This window comes from Protopterus annectens, chromosome 1.part2, assembly GCF_019279795.1.
Source record: "Protopterus annectens isolate FY-2018-M chromosome 1.part2, PAN1.0, whole genome shotgun sequence".
NCBI lineage: Eukaryota > Metazoa > Chordata > Ceratodontiformes > Protopteridae > Protopterus > Protopterus annectens.
The window spans coordinates 566,099,922-566,116,572 of NC_056727.1; the positions used below are offsets into that span (position 1 = coordinate 566,099,922).

The following is a 16,651-nucleotide window of genomic DNA, read 5'->3' on the forward strand; positions in this document are numbered from 1 at the left end:
TAGTTTTCTTTACATTTGTAAAACAAGCTTGTGGATTACATTAATACTTACAATGACATAGAATTATCTACAAAATTTTATCTAGCAGCCTTCACAATACGAGTCTATATTAGATTGTCGAAGTATGAATACGTCAAATCACTAAAGATCGAACTTTAGTGAACAAAGTATTCAAACCTCGAATTGTTATAAAATTATTTTTAAAACAAATAAAAGCAAACAAAAGGGTGTAAGCAGGGGAGCTTAGGTTTCAAGTTTTGTGTTTTAAAAATAATTTTATAACAATTGGAAGTTTGAATACTTCGATCACTAAAGTTCGATATTTAGTGATTTGAAGTATTCATACTTTGACAATCTAATATAGATATATATATATATATATATATATATATATATATATATATATATACACACACACACACACACACACACACACACACACACACACACACACACACACACACACACACACAAGAAAAGTACAAAATATGCTATTCATTGATGGCCCAAAAAAGGATTATAGAGAACTGGGAAACAAAGCAGAAGGAATAGAAACAATCAAAAAGCAACTTTGGAGTAATATTTGTGAAGATTCTGTGGAACATAACAAAGATGCTGAATGGATAGAAAAATTAAAAGAAATAGTAAGGAGTTCTAAGGTAGAGGATATGAAATGGGATGGTATAACAGCCAGAGAAACTGAAATGGAATTAAGAAAGTCTCCTAACTGGAAAACCTCAGCCCCAGATGCAGCACCTGACTTTTGGCTAAAAGTATAAGCATCTGTACACAAAGATTTAGCCCCATGTAAGAATTACTTATATGCACATCCCGAACAGACACAAGCATGGTTAGCAATAGTTAAAAACATTACTCCTCCTTTAAGGGTGAACCAGCAAGCCATACTAAAAACTATAGTCCAGTAACTTTCCTCCCAACAATATATAAACTATAAACTGGAACCGAGGCAGACAAAGTTTATAGTCATTTTGAAAAAAAATCTCAGTTATGGTAATAGAATAAAAACGGCAACAAAAGAAAGTCATATGGAACGAGGGATCATTTTTTGCTAAATAAAACCACAGTAGAGAATTGTAAAAAGGGTAAGAATCTTAGTACGGCATGGACAGATAACAAAAAACAACAATCATTTGACAGTATCCCACATTCATGGATAAAGAAATGCTTACAGATGTATAACATACACCCTACATCGATCAATTTCATTACAGTGTAAACCACTTTGCAGTTAACTCATGACAAAGGCCAAATTATCATCCCAGGAATAAAAATTCAAAGGCGGATATTCCAGGGTGATTCTCTGTCACTGCTGTTGTTTTGTCTCGCCCTTAACCCATTAAGCTGTTTGCTTAACAGATTAGGCAGTAGTAACAATATGGCTTCCAAAAAACAACCTTATTTAAAGACTTCTCATCTACTTTTTATGGACCATAAAACTGTATAGTTTGTCAGATGAGGAGTTGAAAGCCAAACTACAAGTGGTTCAAACTTTCTCAGATGATATAGAATGTCATTTGGTCTTGATAAATGTGCAAAAGCAATGTTTAAAGCTGAAAAGCTCAACACCAAGAAAATTTCACACTGGGACTAGAATGTGATATTAAAAAACGTGAGCATGAGGAAGTGTATAAATATTTGGGAATTGATGAAGGACTGGAATAAAACGTGAACACATATGAATAAAACTTGGTAAGGAATAGTTCAGAAGACTAAAACTGATACTGAAAACTGCCTTGACATCTAGGAATGAAGTCCAGGCTATAAACCAGTTTGCTCTTCCTGTTCTAACTTACAGTTATTTGGGGTGATTGAGGAAAATGCATACATATTGTGGCAAGTACAGTGATCTTCTGAAACAACCTCAAGTCGCTCAGTATTTGACACAGTAATGGTTAAAAAGTGAACTGCAGAGAAATATGGCTGTTTGCAAATTCCCTCTGGGCAAAGAGAAGAATGTGTTGTCATACCTACAACTTCAATAACCAAATTCACAGGGGGAAAACAAACAGCCATATTTCTCTGCAGCTGAATGTCACTTCCGCCATGTGTCCCCAGCCAAAATGTGATTCACTCATGGCAGAAGGCCTGTCTGCTGAAAGGCACAATAATGTGGCAAGACTGCTGCACTGGGGATTGTGCAAACAGTACAATACTGAAGTAGTTGTGAAGCAGTGGAAACATGAACCCCAAAGCATTGTAGAGAATGATGAAGTTATTATCACGTGGGAACACCCATTACTAACAGTTCAAAAAATAGATGTGAGAAAACCAGATATAGTAGTCCAGGAAAAAAAGGACAAAAGCAGCATTGATCATTGAAATTGCTACATGCAGTGATTACAGTGTCTGTCTTATGTACAGAGAGAAAGAAAGTAATAAAATAGCATTATCTGCAGGCAGTAATGAGAGCAATGTGGAAAAAAGATAACCAGCCAGTTCCAATAGCAGTAGAAGCAACAAGTCTAATAAAAAAGAATTTACAGTCATACTGAGATATGCTATCAATACATGTAACTCTGCATGAATTGCAGGAGTCACTTCTGGGCACATTGTGGGTGTTATGAAGAGCATTTTTTGCGAACATCAAAGATTGAAACCATACTGATTTCATGAACTTTAATCATACCCTGACAAAGGAATGGAGTCCGTTCCCATCATAGTATTTGAAACCCAAAAGACTTGGAGAAATTAAACAGGGGCAAAGGTAAATTTACTGTATCTGACCCAGGAAAGAGTCAGACAAGAGAGCACACACACAACCATGAACACTGCTGAAAGCTCTGGGCTACATATCATGTTTTGTCCTGATACCAAGGGGCAGATTCTGTGTGAGGAAGATACAGCATTATCTCAGGAATGTATGGGGTCACCACCATTACCCCTCAGAGAAAGTGATTCTGGTGGTTATTTCATTGAAAGAGAGGACTCTCACTTTGACATTGGATGCCTTGCATCTAGCATGGGGGACACAAACTGCCCTCTTGCACCCTAAAAGTAGAAAGAAATCCACAAATCCATTCTTGTAAAATAAATGATGGTTCTGATTCTGGTCCTTCAAGCACTTAAATAGTGTGGCACCAAGGCACACTGAAAGTGGCTACAGGCAATACAACAGTTACATGGTACATAAATAAGCAGGGGAAGCCAGTTCCTATCCACTCTGCAGGCTATGATGGCCTGATTTTTGGCCTCCCAGCAAGGCTTGCATCTCCAGGCAGCATAACTAATATCTGACTAGAACAATAAATCACGTGACTGGCTGTCAACAGACAGGTTCTTAGCAATCTCAGCAGGGATCCTCCACCAGTCTCCACAAATGAAAATAAAACCAGGAAGTCTTCCAGTGCCTAGCGATGGAAGGAACTCCAGGAGCAGACCTGTTTACTTCACAGAACTACCAGCTGTAGGAGTTACTGTGGCAGAAGTCTGTGCAATGGGGCTTCAGGAGTGAATCTTTTAAGCATGTATAATCTTTAGTGCCCATCCATTCTGTAAGGAGGTAGGAAACCAAGCACAGAGACACCTTATCTGGTCAAGTGCAAAATATTTTCTGTTTGATATAATTATAAGGGTATCTTACATCCTATCTACTGCAGTTGTGTAGATTGTAATCATCCAATATTTAGCTGAGTTGTTCCACAGTGGGTTATTTTAGTCATTCATGAAGGTGCATCTTTCAACTGTTGCATCCAGTCTTCTTGTGGACTCTGCTTTTCTACCCTTTAAACAATGATTGAAGGGAGCACTGAATCCCATTCCTTCCCCTTTGGGACCCAGTTTTGTGGTGGAAAAGCTGACCACTTGAACTACTGCTTCAGTGGTTCTTAATTTTATGTCTTGGGAAATGATTTTGCTGTTTGTTAATACATCATAGGAGATTACTAGACTATTGACCCAGAGGTCATTTCAAGACTATTAACGCTAAACTGAGGATAACCTCTAGTAACTGACTAAAAGGAATAAAAAATAAAAAAGACAGACCACATTAGTGGCATAAATGGTAGCAACATTGGTTTGTGCTCAGTAAAGTGTTACATTTCATGCCACCACTGTGGTCTGTTTTTTTATTCCTTTTAGCCATTTCATCCCAATGTAATACCACAGATACTCTAATCGATACCCAGGGTTGTATTTAGTAATGATTATCCATGTCCAGGAGGGTTGTGGATGCTATTACTGGTAAGAATTTATGGTGCCCCCTCCACTCATCCAGGTTCCTTTTGCACCATGTCATAGAGGTGCTCTGCTTCACATGAATTGGCAGCCTATTCCAAAGATGCAGCAGTCACTGGGAGACAAATCTGTCCCTCCAGCATGTCCTACTCAAGTCATAGGCCATATTTAGGTCCCTGGAACAGGTACCGTATTTCTCCGTAAATAAGACCTAACCAGTGAATAAGGCTAAGCATGGTTTTCCAGAGTGGTCATGATATAAGCCCTACCCCAAAAATAAGCCCCAGTTACGATCACCAACAACACATGATGGACGTGTTGATTTATAAAATAATAATATTACTGACACCTGTTGACTGAGGTTATTGTACTCTTCTCGACATTTTAGGAGCATTCGGACACCCAGTTTCTTCTCTTTGCAGAAAGTCATAAAATTTTTTCTCCGGGAGTCCTCCATGATTCTTACTGTAACCCTAATCCTCACTTACACTTGACGTTTCAGATCCTTGACCCATAAACACTGGTAAGTGTACTTTGATTGCTCGAAGGTACAGACAACGCACGTAAAACATGCGCACTTGATAATGAACGGGTGTGGTTGTGTCTTTTTAACTGTCACCATTTTTGTTGCCACTCCTGTCTCATAAGTCTTCAATTAACCCCCCCCCCCCCAGACAAGATGAGTGCAAAAAGAAATAGCTCTTCCATCGAGTACAAGAAAGGAATCATGGAGGACTCCTGGGGAAAGAATCTGATGGCTTTCTGCAAAGAAAAGTTGGATCTCCGAATTGTCCGAAAATGGCGAGCAGAGTACGATAACCTCAGTCAATGGGTGGACAAGGAAAATGCCAAGAAGTGCAAGTGTGGATCAGGTCATCAGCCATTATTTCCTGAGCTGGAAGACATCATCTGTGAGTGGATTGCTAACAGGAGAGCAAAGCTATGGTTGTGTGCAGGGCTGATATTTAAGCATTTGCCCTTGCAATAGCCCACAGTTAGAAATATCCCCAGAAGAATTCAAAGCATCACAACATTGGCCGGATGGCTTCCTTCAGCGATATGAACTGTGTCTAAGAAGATCGACAACACTGTTCAAGCTGTAAGATACTGAAGGTATTAAATATGTACTTGCACTCAAGTCCTTTGTTGATGGCATCAACTTTTCTAAATGCCAACTCTCCAACATGATTGCTATGGATGAAACTGCAGTGTTTATGGGCCAAGGATCTCAAACAACAATTGATCAGAGGGGTGCCTTGTCAATCTACATTCCCTCTACTGGTTACAAAAGTGCACGTGTTACCTGTATTTTGGCAATTCATCTAGATGGAAAGAAAACCCCACGTCTAATCATTAGTAAGGGCAAGAAAGATAGGCTTGAACATGTTTCAGGCATTTATATTCTTGAAACCGAAAAAGCCTAGTGCACACAAGCAGTTATAAGGAAGTGGGTCAGTGTAATGCTGTCACTTGTTTTGCGAGGTGATGAAAGAGGCCTGCTAGTCTGGGATTCAGCCAGCACTCACCACACTAAAGACATGAAGAAATTCCTTGCAACGAGAAGAATAGATCAAATAATGATTCCAGCAGGAATGACTGCCTATTTCCAGACTCTTGATATTGCAGTAAACAAGCCATTCAAGGACCATTTGAGCATGGAACTCAATGACTACATTGAAAATGGAATGGAGAGAAATCAGCATGGAAACTTTGTGAAGCCTAGCCTGCAAGAGGTCGTGACTTGGGTGAAGAATTCATGGGATAAAATCACTGACAGCTGTATTGCCAATGCACTACGAGCAGGCTACATGGACAAGCAGTGCTCATTTAAGGAGAGCTCTACTGCTAGGAATGACAAATTGGGGTCAATGGTTCTACAGGAAATGGAGTCGCAAGAAATTCAGGCTAGAACTGGGGGGTTGGAGACTTATGACAATGTTCCAGAAGAAGATGACATGACTGTATTTGAATAACTTTTCCATTATCGGGGCAACAGAATGGATTGCTTCTGCTTTCAGCTGCCAGCAAGCTCTTGTCAGTTTTTTGTAAGGTAATGTTTCATTATCAAGGGGTAATTACAAAGTAAGGACACTAGTTCCCAGACTTCATCTTTCCATCATTCTTCTCTTAAGGTTTGGGTAAGGAATAAAGAAAGCATCACCACTCAAAAAGTGGAAGTTATTTACCTGTTTTAGTCCCCTCCTCCAATACACATGTATTGAGATTTTTCTGCACTTTCTGTTAAGCATGAAATATTGCACTGTGAAAGCCATGGTGTAAATATTCTGAAGTTGAAATGTTTGTTGCACTGTTTATGTAGAATTCTCACACAGCTGTCAGTGCGTTACCTAGAACTGTTTCCCAATAATGGAAAAGTACCAAATAAATGTCAATTTGTGTACGTGAATAAATGTTGATTTTTGTACATGAATAAATGTCGATTTGTGTACATGACTAAATGTCAATTTTTGTACATGAATACATTAATAAATGTAGATTGTTGTATGGGGGGTGGGTAAATAAGACATCCCCTGATAATAAGCCCTAATGCGTATTTCAGCGGGGAAAAGTATAAGACCCGGTCTTATTTTTGGGGAAATACGGTAGCTCTAGTCCCATTTGATTTACAGATGCGCAGCAGTTTCATTAGGTTTGGGTCAGAAATTGTAAGCTAGGCACAAGTCTCCCCTAAGAAGTCTATATGATACAGAGTATAGCGACAGGGACTTTAGTTGGTCTGTATAAGGCACTTGCTTGAGTCCTTTGATCTTCTTTCTTAGAAACCTCTGAAGTCTTGCCAACTGCTGCAGGTGCTTTGTATGGTACATGCCAAAAGGCCCTGATTAGTGACGAGTATAGAGGGATTATAATCTCCTATACTCTAGAAGCAATGCCTTTGCTAATCAAGTGTGTTACATAGGAGGCCTTCCTTACTGCAGTACACACATAGTGGTCAAAGTTAAGGTCAGAGTCTACTTGTGATTCCAAATCTCTTACCACTTCATTGATACATAGGGTATTGTTGTTAATTTGATATGAAGGGACATTTTTTTAATGAAGGGAAGGGAATGATGATGCATTTCTTTGCATTCAGTTTGAGACTGTGACTAAAACACCAGTTGTTAGTCTGAGTAAGACCCTCCTGAAGTATACTGACATCATTTGGGGATTGAGTAATTGCACCCAGTTTGCAGTCTCAGTGAACTTGGTCAGCCACAGCCCCTTAGTTTTGGCCTGAACTTCTGAGAAGTATATATCAAACAGGAGGGGGCCCATCACTGATCCTTGTAGCACCCTGCTGGTGATAAGTTTGCTGGTTGATCTGGAGTCACCCACTTTAATAGTGTGTGACCAGTTTGTGAGCCAGTTGGCAACCCATGTTACAACAAAAGGGTTTATATTCAGTTTGCTAAGTTTATCGGTAATGCCTGAGTGTGAGATTGTGTCAAAGGCTTTTGCCAAGTTGCGGTATGTTGTGCGCATAGATTTGCCCTTGTCAATGGCCTGGTCACATTTTCAAAGAAATCCACCAAGTTTAACAGGCAGGATCTGCCCTTAATGAAGCCAAATTGGGTCAGATTGAGGGTTTGGAGGTCGCCTATGTCTTTATTTAGAGGTCCATAATGATATGTTCCATGGCCTTACAGATGAGGCTGGTCAGACTTATGGTTGTATAATTCCCGGGGTGTGTTGCTAAGCCACCTTTGTGGAGGGGAATAACTGTTGCTTTTCTCCATTCCGCAGGAACAAAGCCTGTGGATAGGCTATGATTGAATAGGGTACTTAACTCATTACATCTGAGTGACGCCTCTAGGTGCATCTGCAGTAAACTCCTACTGACACCTCTAGGCATCAAATATAGCGGGTCTATATTAGAACATCGAAGTTTCAGAACTTTGAATGTTCTAATATCGACACCTACTAACCGAAAACTGATAAGACCAAAATTGAAAAAAGCGAATTTTGTACTAGGGAAAAAATTTGCTGATCCAAAACACATACACACAACACAAACACACCAAACAAACAGTAATCCACACACATACACCTAAAATTTTACATCTAAACCTACACTAAACTGTACATACACCACTATCTACCCACTTACCTTAACCCAAACCCTAACCCTAAGGTCCGCCACTATCGCACACACACACATCACCCACGCCCTAACCCTAACTCACCTATCCCAACCTAACCCTCACGTCCACATATTCGCACACTTACCTGACCCACACCCTAACCCTAACTCACCTATCCCACCATAACCCTCACGTCCACACAATCGGACACTTATCTGAACCCGACCGTAACTTTCCACCACAGAGCTGAAAATAGCGAAGCGACAGGAACGGACAACCAAATTCTTTCCCTAGGAAAGAATTTGGTTATCTTAATTTTCGCTATTTTCAGCTTTCGGTTAGTAGGTGTCGATATTAGAACATTCGAAATTCTGAAACTTCGATGTTCTAATATAGACCCAATATAGCTTGTTCATATTTGCTTCAATAATTCCAAAACCATGCTATGTACAAGGTTTTAAAAGATTTCATCTTCAAGCTTACACAACAGCAAACACAATTGCATTAATATTTGACCTCTGTGTAGTGCAGGTAAAGATATATGAACAGTTGTTTTCATGATATTAATTTATATAGATATATTTTTCACATTTTTCTAAATATCTCAACAACCATTTAACATAGAACTCCTTAGCCTCACATGAAAACCCTCAGCTAGATGAATAAAATGCTGCTGACAATATGTGTGTAATCTGAGTGGTTGCTGAGATATTACAATTGTTTACAAAATATTACAAATGTAACAGTTACTGTGTTTACTGTGAATTATAAAATAAATTTTAAGACCTAGAACCTAAAGAATACTACCACTATAAAAATAGTTTATGCTGAAGGGTTTGCCGTTCACACTTCTTTCATAATCCCTATGGTTCCAGAGATATGAACATTTATTTGAAATGTGAGGACATAATTTGATTCTGTCAAAAGACTTAGGCTCCGCCCATTGGAAGTCATAGTGCAAACTGCTTGAGCTCCATTCGAGTGAATGAGTTAATGTTGATGCTATGTCATGCTTTAGTTTGTTTAGAAGACAGCCTGGGATGCCGTCTGGTCCCATAGAGGCTGTGTTTTTGCCTTAGACAAGGCTTTAATGACCTGTTCTTCATATATGTAGGATTGGGAGAGATGAGGGTAAGGTTTGTGATAAGTTTGTTGGGGATAGGTGAAATTTCCACCAAATCTGTCCACTAGCAGGTTTGCTATCTCTGCACGATCAGTGTGTGTGATACCGTTAGTCACTAGTTCGGCATATGCTTGGGTCCTACCTTTTAGGCTATGTACATAGCTGTAAAAGCCCTTATGATTATCCTTCAATGTGATTGCTAGCTTTTCCTCAAAGTTACCCTCAGAGGATTTGACATGTTGTCTCATTTGCTTGTTGAGGCTGAGGAGGGTACCTTTCCATTGTTGGGGCCTCACCTTAGTTGTCTTAGACAACTACTTTTTGATTTTGTTGTAAAGTTTGTTGGTGCTGGATATCCACCAGCATGACTTGTTTTTTCTTAGGGCTCTGGCTTTGATTTTCTCTGGAATAGCAGAGTCTATACACTTATACAAGTGATTGCACAGGGTTTCAGTGTAAGCTTTGGTGTAGTTACCACTTCCAGGTTGTGGTGGGGCTTGGAATGCATTTATACCTTCCCCTATGAGGGTATAGTTTTGCCTTGCTGAAGCGTTTGAGTCTGATTTGGCCCTTTGTGAGTTCAGGTGTTAGTGCCAGTTCAAAGGTGACGGATTTGTGATAAAATTTAACTAATCAGGGTCTGACAGTTGCAGCGGTGCATCTGTTTGTCATGTTAGTGAGGACCAGATCTAGTATGTTTGTTCCTCTTGTTGAGGTTTGAACAATTTGTTCCAGGGTATTTGAGTTAATAAAGTCAAGGAACTTTTGCACATGTGAGTTAGGGCTAGAGTAGGTTTCCCAGTTGATGGTGGGATAACTGAAATCCCCACGACCTGAGTGTTTGGAAATATTTGGATTTACTCTAGTTTGGTCAAGTAGGCCTCATGCGCATCATGATTCATGGAGGGGGATCTATAACTAGCTATGACTTGAATGGGGGTCTCACAAAAGTAATCTGGACTTGGAGTAACTCCATGGAGTTGCCCAATCTAACTAGTCAAAAGGTGAATTTATCTCTAATATAGATAGAAACACCGCCTCCTTTGGTTCTCACGTTCATCTTGCAGTCTGAAGGTGTCAAAGGCATTGTAGCCTTGCAAGGCCAGTGTTCTCTCTCAAGCATTGAACCAGGTTTCTGTGACTGCACAGACAGCTACATCTTCTAGTGACAGAAGTGCTTCCAGGGTGTGCAGTTTTTTGTTTAAGCTCCTAGCATTTATAAGCATAACCCTTTTTTATGATTGGCAACTTTTACGTCAGCAATGTTGCTTTTGAGAATCTCTGAGCTGTACAATCAAATTGGAAGAAACAATATATAGTCTCCCACATGGACAGGTTAAGCCTTGAAACTAATATTTCATTTATGCAAAACAAGTCTCAGAACTAGCTTTTTATTAAACCGTTCAGTTGCCAGTATTCCATCCTAAACCTGAACATGAAGGAGAGAGTATATGGTGTCAAATGGCTGTGCACAGCAGCTTAGATACTATACAAAGAAGAAGCTTAAGACAGTCTAACTCTATGTCCTTTATACCAGGTAAGCATGGCAGGCCAGTGTCAAAGCAACCCTTCTCAAACTGACTAGCTAACTGCATTGTATATTGTTAATATATTCAGAGAATAACACTGGAAGGACAGGTAAGATTCCATTCAACCAGGACAGCAGGCACTACACCAAAGTTATTAAACATTTCTCAGCTCAGAGTATCTGTGCAGCTTCCACTTGAACCACTTTCCAGACTTTCTTTTTACAAATTAAACATCCTGAAGCGGGTCTATATTAGAACTCCGAACTTTCAAAATTTTGAGTGTTCTAATATCGAACCCTATTAATCGAAAATTTAAAACATTGAACATACAGAACAGTGATTTTTTTCCTTGGGAAAAATTTGCTGTTCCAAAACACATAGACACAACACAAGCACACCAAACAAACAGCAATCCACACACATACACCTAAACTCTTACACCTAACCCTACACTAAACTATACATACACCACTGTCCACTTACCTTAACCCAAACCCTAACCCTAAGGTCCATCACTATTGCACAGTCACATCACCCGCGCCTTAACCCTAACTCACCTACCCTGCCCTAACCCTCATGTCCACACAATCACACACTTACCTGACCCGCGCCCTAACCCTAACTCACCTACCCTGTCCTAACCCTCACGTCCACACTATTGCACACTTACCTGAACCTGACCTATAACTTTCCACCACAGCGCTGAAAATACCGAAGCAACAGAAATGGACAACCAAATTCTTTCCCTAGGAAAAAATTTGTTTTTCTGTTTCTTCGATATTTTCAGCATTTGCTGAAAATGGGTCGATATTAGAGCACTCGAAATTTTGAAAGTTCGGTGTTCTAATATAGACCCCCTGAAGCAGGGCAGACTTTACCATTGATGTCTTACAAGGTATGCCGTAATCACTGGCCCCCAGAGGTACCTAACTAAGTACTGCAGCAGTGACCCTTATGATGAATGTGTGAGTATACTCAACATAATGTTCGACATTCAAACAAAAGAATCACTCCTGCAGTATGGGCTTCTGGACACCAGTTCCCTGGATGTCTCCCATTAAAATTGAGGTGGAAGATGAAAGGGGATTTGACAGGGCCACCTATATTGTAGGAGTTAAGGGTAGATAACTAGAATTCTGTCATTGAGTACCAACAGATTGTTTTCCATCTTTCATATAGATGTGTGTGTATATATGCATGTGGGCCTTTTTCATTGCGGCTATAGCTGTCTCTGTGTTACACTAATTGACCAGCTCAGTTTGGGTAATTATCTCAGGATGCGAGCCTTTTCCTGAATCCAAGGTTAGTGTTCTTTGTATAAAATGGCCACACACTTTCTACTGATTTAAAAAAAAATAAATCAATATATTTTGCTCCTGGAATAAAGCTGGAATTATAGGGAAGATGATCCATACCTTTTCTTATGGCAACAGAGTAGTATCCATTACCAAATTCATTTTTGGGAAATAGAACAGCAGCAAATCTAGCAACATACAGCCTAACATCCCGAACAGTAGTTCTTCAGGAAAGAATGAAAAATGGGGAGGGGAAGCCATGACAGTATGAATTTAAAATGTCACTCCTACTACAGTTAGCTAAAGATTACAATCAAGCCATTGCAGTTCATATGCTGATAGACAGAGATGACTTCAGCCTTTGTGCCCAGCAGTAAAGTATGTTTGTAGGATGGCCACGGTGGTGCAGTGGTTAGTGTTGCCACCTCACAGCAAGAGGTTCTCCGGTTCGATTCTTGGCTGGGGTGCCTTCTGTGGAGAGTCTACATGTCCTTCCTGTGGTCGCGTGGGTTTCCTCCGGATGCTCCGGTTTCCTCCCACATCCCAAAGACATGCAGTAGGTGGATTGGACACTCTAAATTGGCCCTAGGTGTGAGTGTGTGCATGTGTGTGCCTTCTGTGGAAGGTTGGGTGCCGGGCTGGCAACTCAACACCATAAAACTCCACTGCCAATCATGAGCGGGCAGATGATCCGCTGTGGCAACCCCTAACCAGGAAAAGCCAGAAGAAGAAGTGAAGTATGTTCGTCATGTTATAGGTTTGCTCATGTTTATGTTTGAAGGAGGGCAGATGATTTGTAAGGTGTGCTGAATAAAGTAAGGATGACAGTTAAGTCAGCAGTGGAAATACAAAATCTGACATTAGTGAATGAGAAATAAGTGTACAATCTACTTAATGTTTGGTTAGTCCTAAAAATCAGATTCTATACATGTTTGACAAATGTCAGTTGATTGTCGAAAACACAGCCCAGTATTTTGACATACTCAACTTCTTTGAAGGCGGAGTGATCAAGGAAGGTGATGTTAAAGTGTGATAAGGATTGGTCCTCCGCTGGAACTGGCTGGAGCCGAGTCATGCCTAAGGGATGCAGAGTTCTTTAGTGATAATGAACTACAACTACCACCCCAAAAAGATCAGTTTAGCTAAGATAAAATTGAATTTGCAGCCATTATTAGCTTGGCAGCAAGTGCTTGACAATTCATCTGTTTAAAAAAAAAAAAAGTCAGACCTGCAATATTGCAGGCTTTAGCTTGTTCATCCCAACTTTTAAATCTTTTGTTTCAGTTTTTTTTTTTTTTATTTCATATTTTTAGACTTTAATGCCATCATGAAATAAAGAGACACAATTGAGACACAATTTAAGTGGGTCAAACTGCAACTGTCTTATAAACTGTGAATGCATTCTCATGTACACAGATTTACATGTGCATTTCATGAAAGAAATACATCAGCTGAATCACTGCAGAGCACAGAGATGAATACAACAATGAGTCCTAATACACAATAGAGCTATTTTAAAAGATAAAACATTTTAGTAGCTCTATTGTATAACAGTTATTGCTGGGCGGTTTAATTGTACAACTTTGCCCACACCTGGTACCATTTACCCAGGCCATTTGGGCTTGACCTCATGGGTAAATGATTCCAGTCTTGAGTAAAATGGTTTAACTGCTAGGCCCAGCAATGATTATTACTGTCACACCTCATTCCTTAAAGACTTAATGTATTTGTTTACAGTAACACCGGTTGAAAGGGGAGAGGTTTACCTTGCTAGTGCTCCACATTGTCCTAACACAGTAGCAATGCCACTATATCAGGTACCAAGACAACTTGTCTGCACCTATTGTGCTTAGAGAAGTGTGCAAAACATTTAAATAAAAACAGCTTAAATAACATTTTTAATCTGTAAGATGACCTGTTTAGTTGCATTAACGTAACAGTTTGCCTTAGTGTTAAAGGAGCCGAGCTCTGTACCCAGACGTAGAACTACAATGCAGTCAATGACCATTACAGTACAACTTTTATAACTGATGCACAGTAGGATGGGATGTGTATTACGTACTTCACATACCAAATGGGATGTGTATAAGGTGTGTCATATACCAACCTACTAAAGGCATTAATGAGCCAAGCTACATGGCGATAAAGCCACCTTGGAGAGGCACAGTCTGGTATATGTGTTGTGTTGTTTTGTGCCGTGTTGTGTAGTACCAGTGCTACACACAACAGGAACTTTATTCTCTTTGTATCTCAATAGATTATAGTGCAGGTGTTTTTGCCCAGCCACATGTGACTGTGCAAGCTATCATTCAAGCACCTTGATCTGGTACTTCTGATTGTCATCTGTATGCTGTTATCAGCTTGTCACCACATTACGGCAAGGCTCAGGTTCTGTACCTGAGTAGTTTGCTACTCATGATAAGGAATCACTCTTCACAGATCATTCTGTTCTGAGAATTCATCTCCCTTCTTGTTCCACACTATGAATCTCTGTGGTTTGCTGCAAAATTAACATCATTTGTGTGCATTATATGTGCATTTAGAAATCACATAGAGTTCTAGTGTGGGTTTTATTCCATGGATCAGTTCTTTTTTGTACTGCATCTATGCATCTTGCTACAGTTTAGTGGAAACTTGCCCAACATTGGGGAATATGCCCTTTTTCCACACAGTAGTGCAATCTGGTGCTGTGGTAGCATTGTCGCCTCACAGTTAGATGTTGTATGTTCGATTCTCAGTTAGAGCGTCTTCTATGTGTCGACATGCGTGAATGGGCGTTCCTTCGTTGAAGGTTGCGCGTTAGGCCCGGCAAGCCAGCACGTAAAAATCTACTGCCATTCATTAGCGGACCGGAGTTCCACTGTGGCGACCCCTAACCGGGAAAAGCCGAAAGAAAGACAGTGCAATCCTAGAGTTGGTATATATAGTTAGGGGGGGTGGGTTTGATACATTGCATTGTGTTTTTACGTAACTGTTGGGCAAGTGTTTACTAAACCTGAGAAACTCTTTTCCATTCGCTAAATTGAAGTTCAGCTCTTTTCATCTCGGCAAATTCGTTTTTGGTTATTTCGGAATTCGACCTTGCGAAGTAGATCCATGTATATACATGTATATATACATGTATACATATATATGTATGTGAACACTTTAGAATCTCGAATTCCTGAAAACTCGAACCTCATATGGTCGAGCCCATATGATCGAGTTTTCAGAAACTTGAAATTCTAAAGTGTTAAAAAAAACTTTAATTTACTTGAATGTAACGTTTTTGCAGGGGGGCAAGCCCCCGTGCACCCTCCCTACTTAAATATACCATCTCCGTGATCGCACTATAGTGAGGAAACAGGAAATCTCCCGTTCTGCTCTTCTGCATACAGTGCGGAATGGAGATTTCCCTTTTCCCCACTGTGGCATGATCTCGGAGTTGGTATATTTAAGTAGGGGGGGTGTAGTGGGGCTCGCCCCCTGCAGAAATGATGTGTGACTGTTTTTTTGTTTGTTTTTTTTTTACTTTACTTCGGAATTTCGACTTTCTGTAAACTCGATCATATGGTCTCGACCACACGAAGTTCAAGTTTTCAGGAATTTGAGATTCTGAAGTGAATCCTATATATGTGTGTGTGTGTGTGTGTGTGTGTGTGTGTGTGTGTGTGTGTGTGTGTGTGTGTGTGTGTAAATATATATGTATGACATTTACTTTTAAAATAATTTTATTAAGGACTACTTTATAAACACAGCTTTTTATATTACCTTAATCAACCATGTCACTGTATTAAATAAATTAATAAATGAATGAATAAATGGTATGGATTCTGAGTTAAATGCATGTCACATTATTGCCTAATAGATGTTATTCTGTATTTAGAATGAACTTGCATTAAAATAAATAAACTTTCAAATGAAATGAGGCTGAAAACATTGCATTTTTATATATCTATATGTATTCTTTTTTTTTCAGGAAAAGCTCTCTTTTACGCAAATAAAAATTTCTTCTCTGATGCTAATGGGAACAGAGGTTCAGCCCCTAATGTGGCCATTGCCTTGGTAGATGGCTGGCCCACTGATAAGGTGGAAGAAGCCTCAAGACTTGCAAGAGAATCAGGCATCAACATATTCTTTGTTACAATTGAAGGTGCAGATGAGAAAGAAAAGCACAATGTTGTCGAACCAAACTTTGTGGAAAAGGTACTGCTGATGTATGGGCATCACTTAAACGTTATTTATGCAATCATTATTTATTTCCCTTATTATCCAAGTAACCACACTAACTAGATGTTAGAACAACTCCAATTTGCAGTCTTATGTTTTGCCCAGGGTATCAGTAAGGGGATGGGGGAAACACTGTTGGATCAGCCTGTCTGTCTGGGATTTTCAGTTAGTGTCTTCATCCAGCATTCATGTGGCGTCATAGCAGTAAGTATAAGAATA

General features: G+C 39.7%; 1 protein-coding gene across 3 annotated transcripts in view; it reads left to right on the forward strand.

Annotated features, from left to right (window-relative positions):
* Positions 1-16,651, forward strand: part of VIT (vitrin) — a 1,072,224-nt gene that overhangs the window by 991,652 nt on the left and 63,921 nt on the right. For all 3 annotated transcript variants that reach the window (XM_044057778.1, XM_044057780.1, XM_044057779.1), the window contains one exon: positions 16,182-16,408. In XM_044057778.1, coding sequence (XP_043913713.1) covers positions 16,182-16,408 — 227 coding nt within the window. The remainder of the gene's footprint in view (positions 1-16,181; positions 16,409-16,651) is intronic.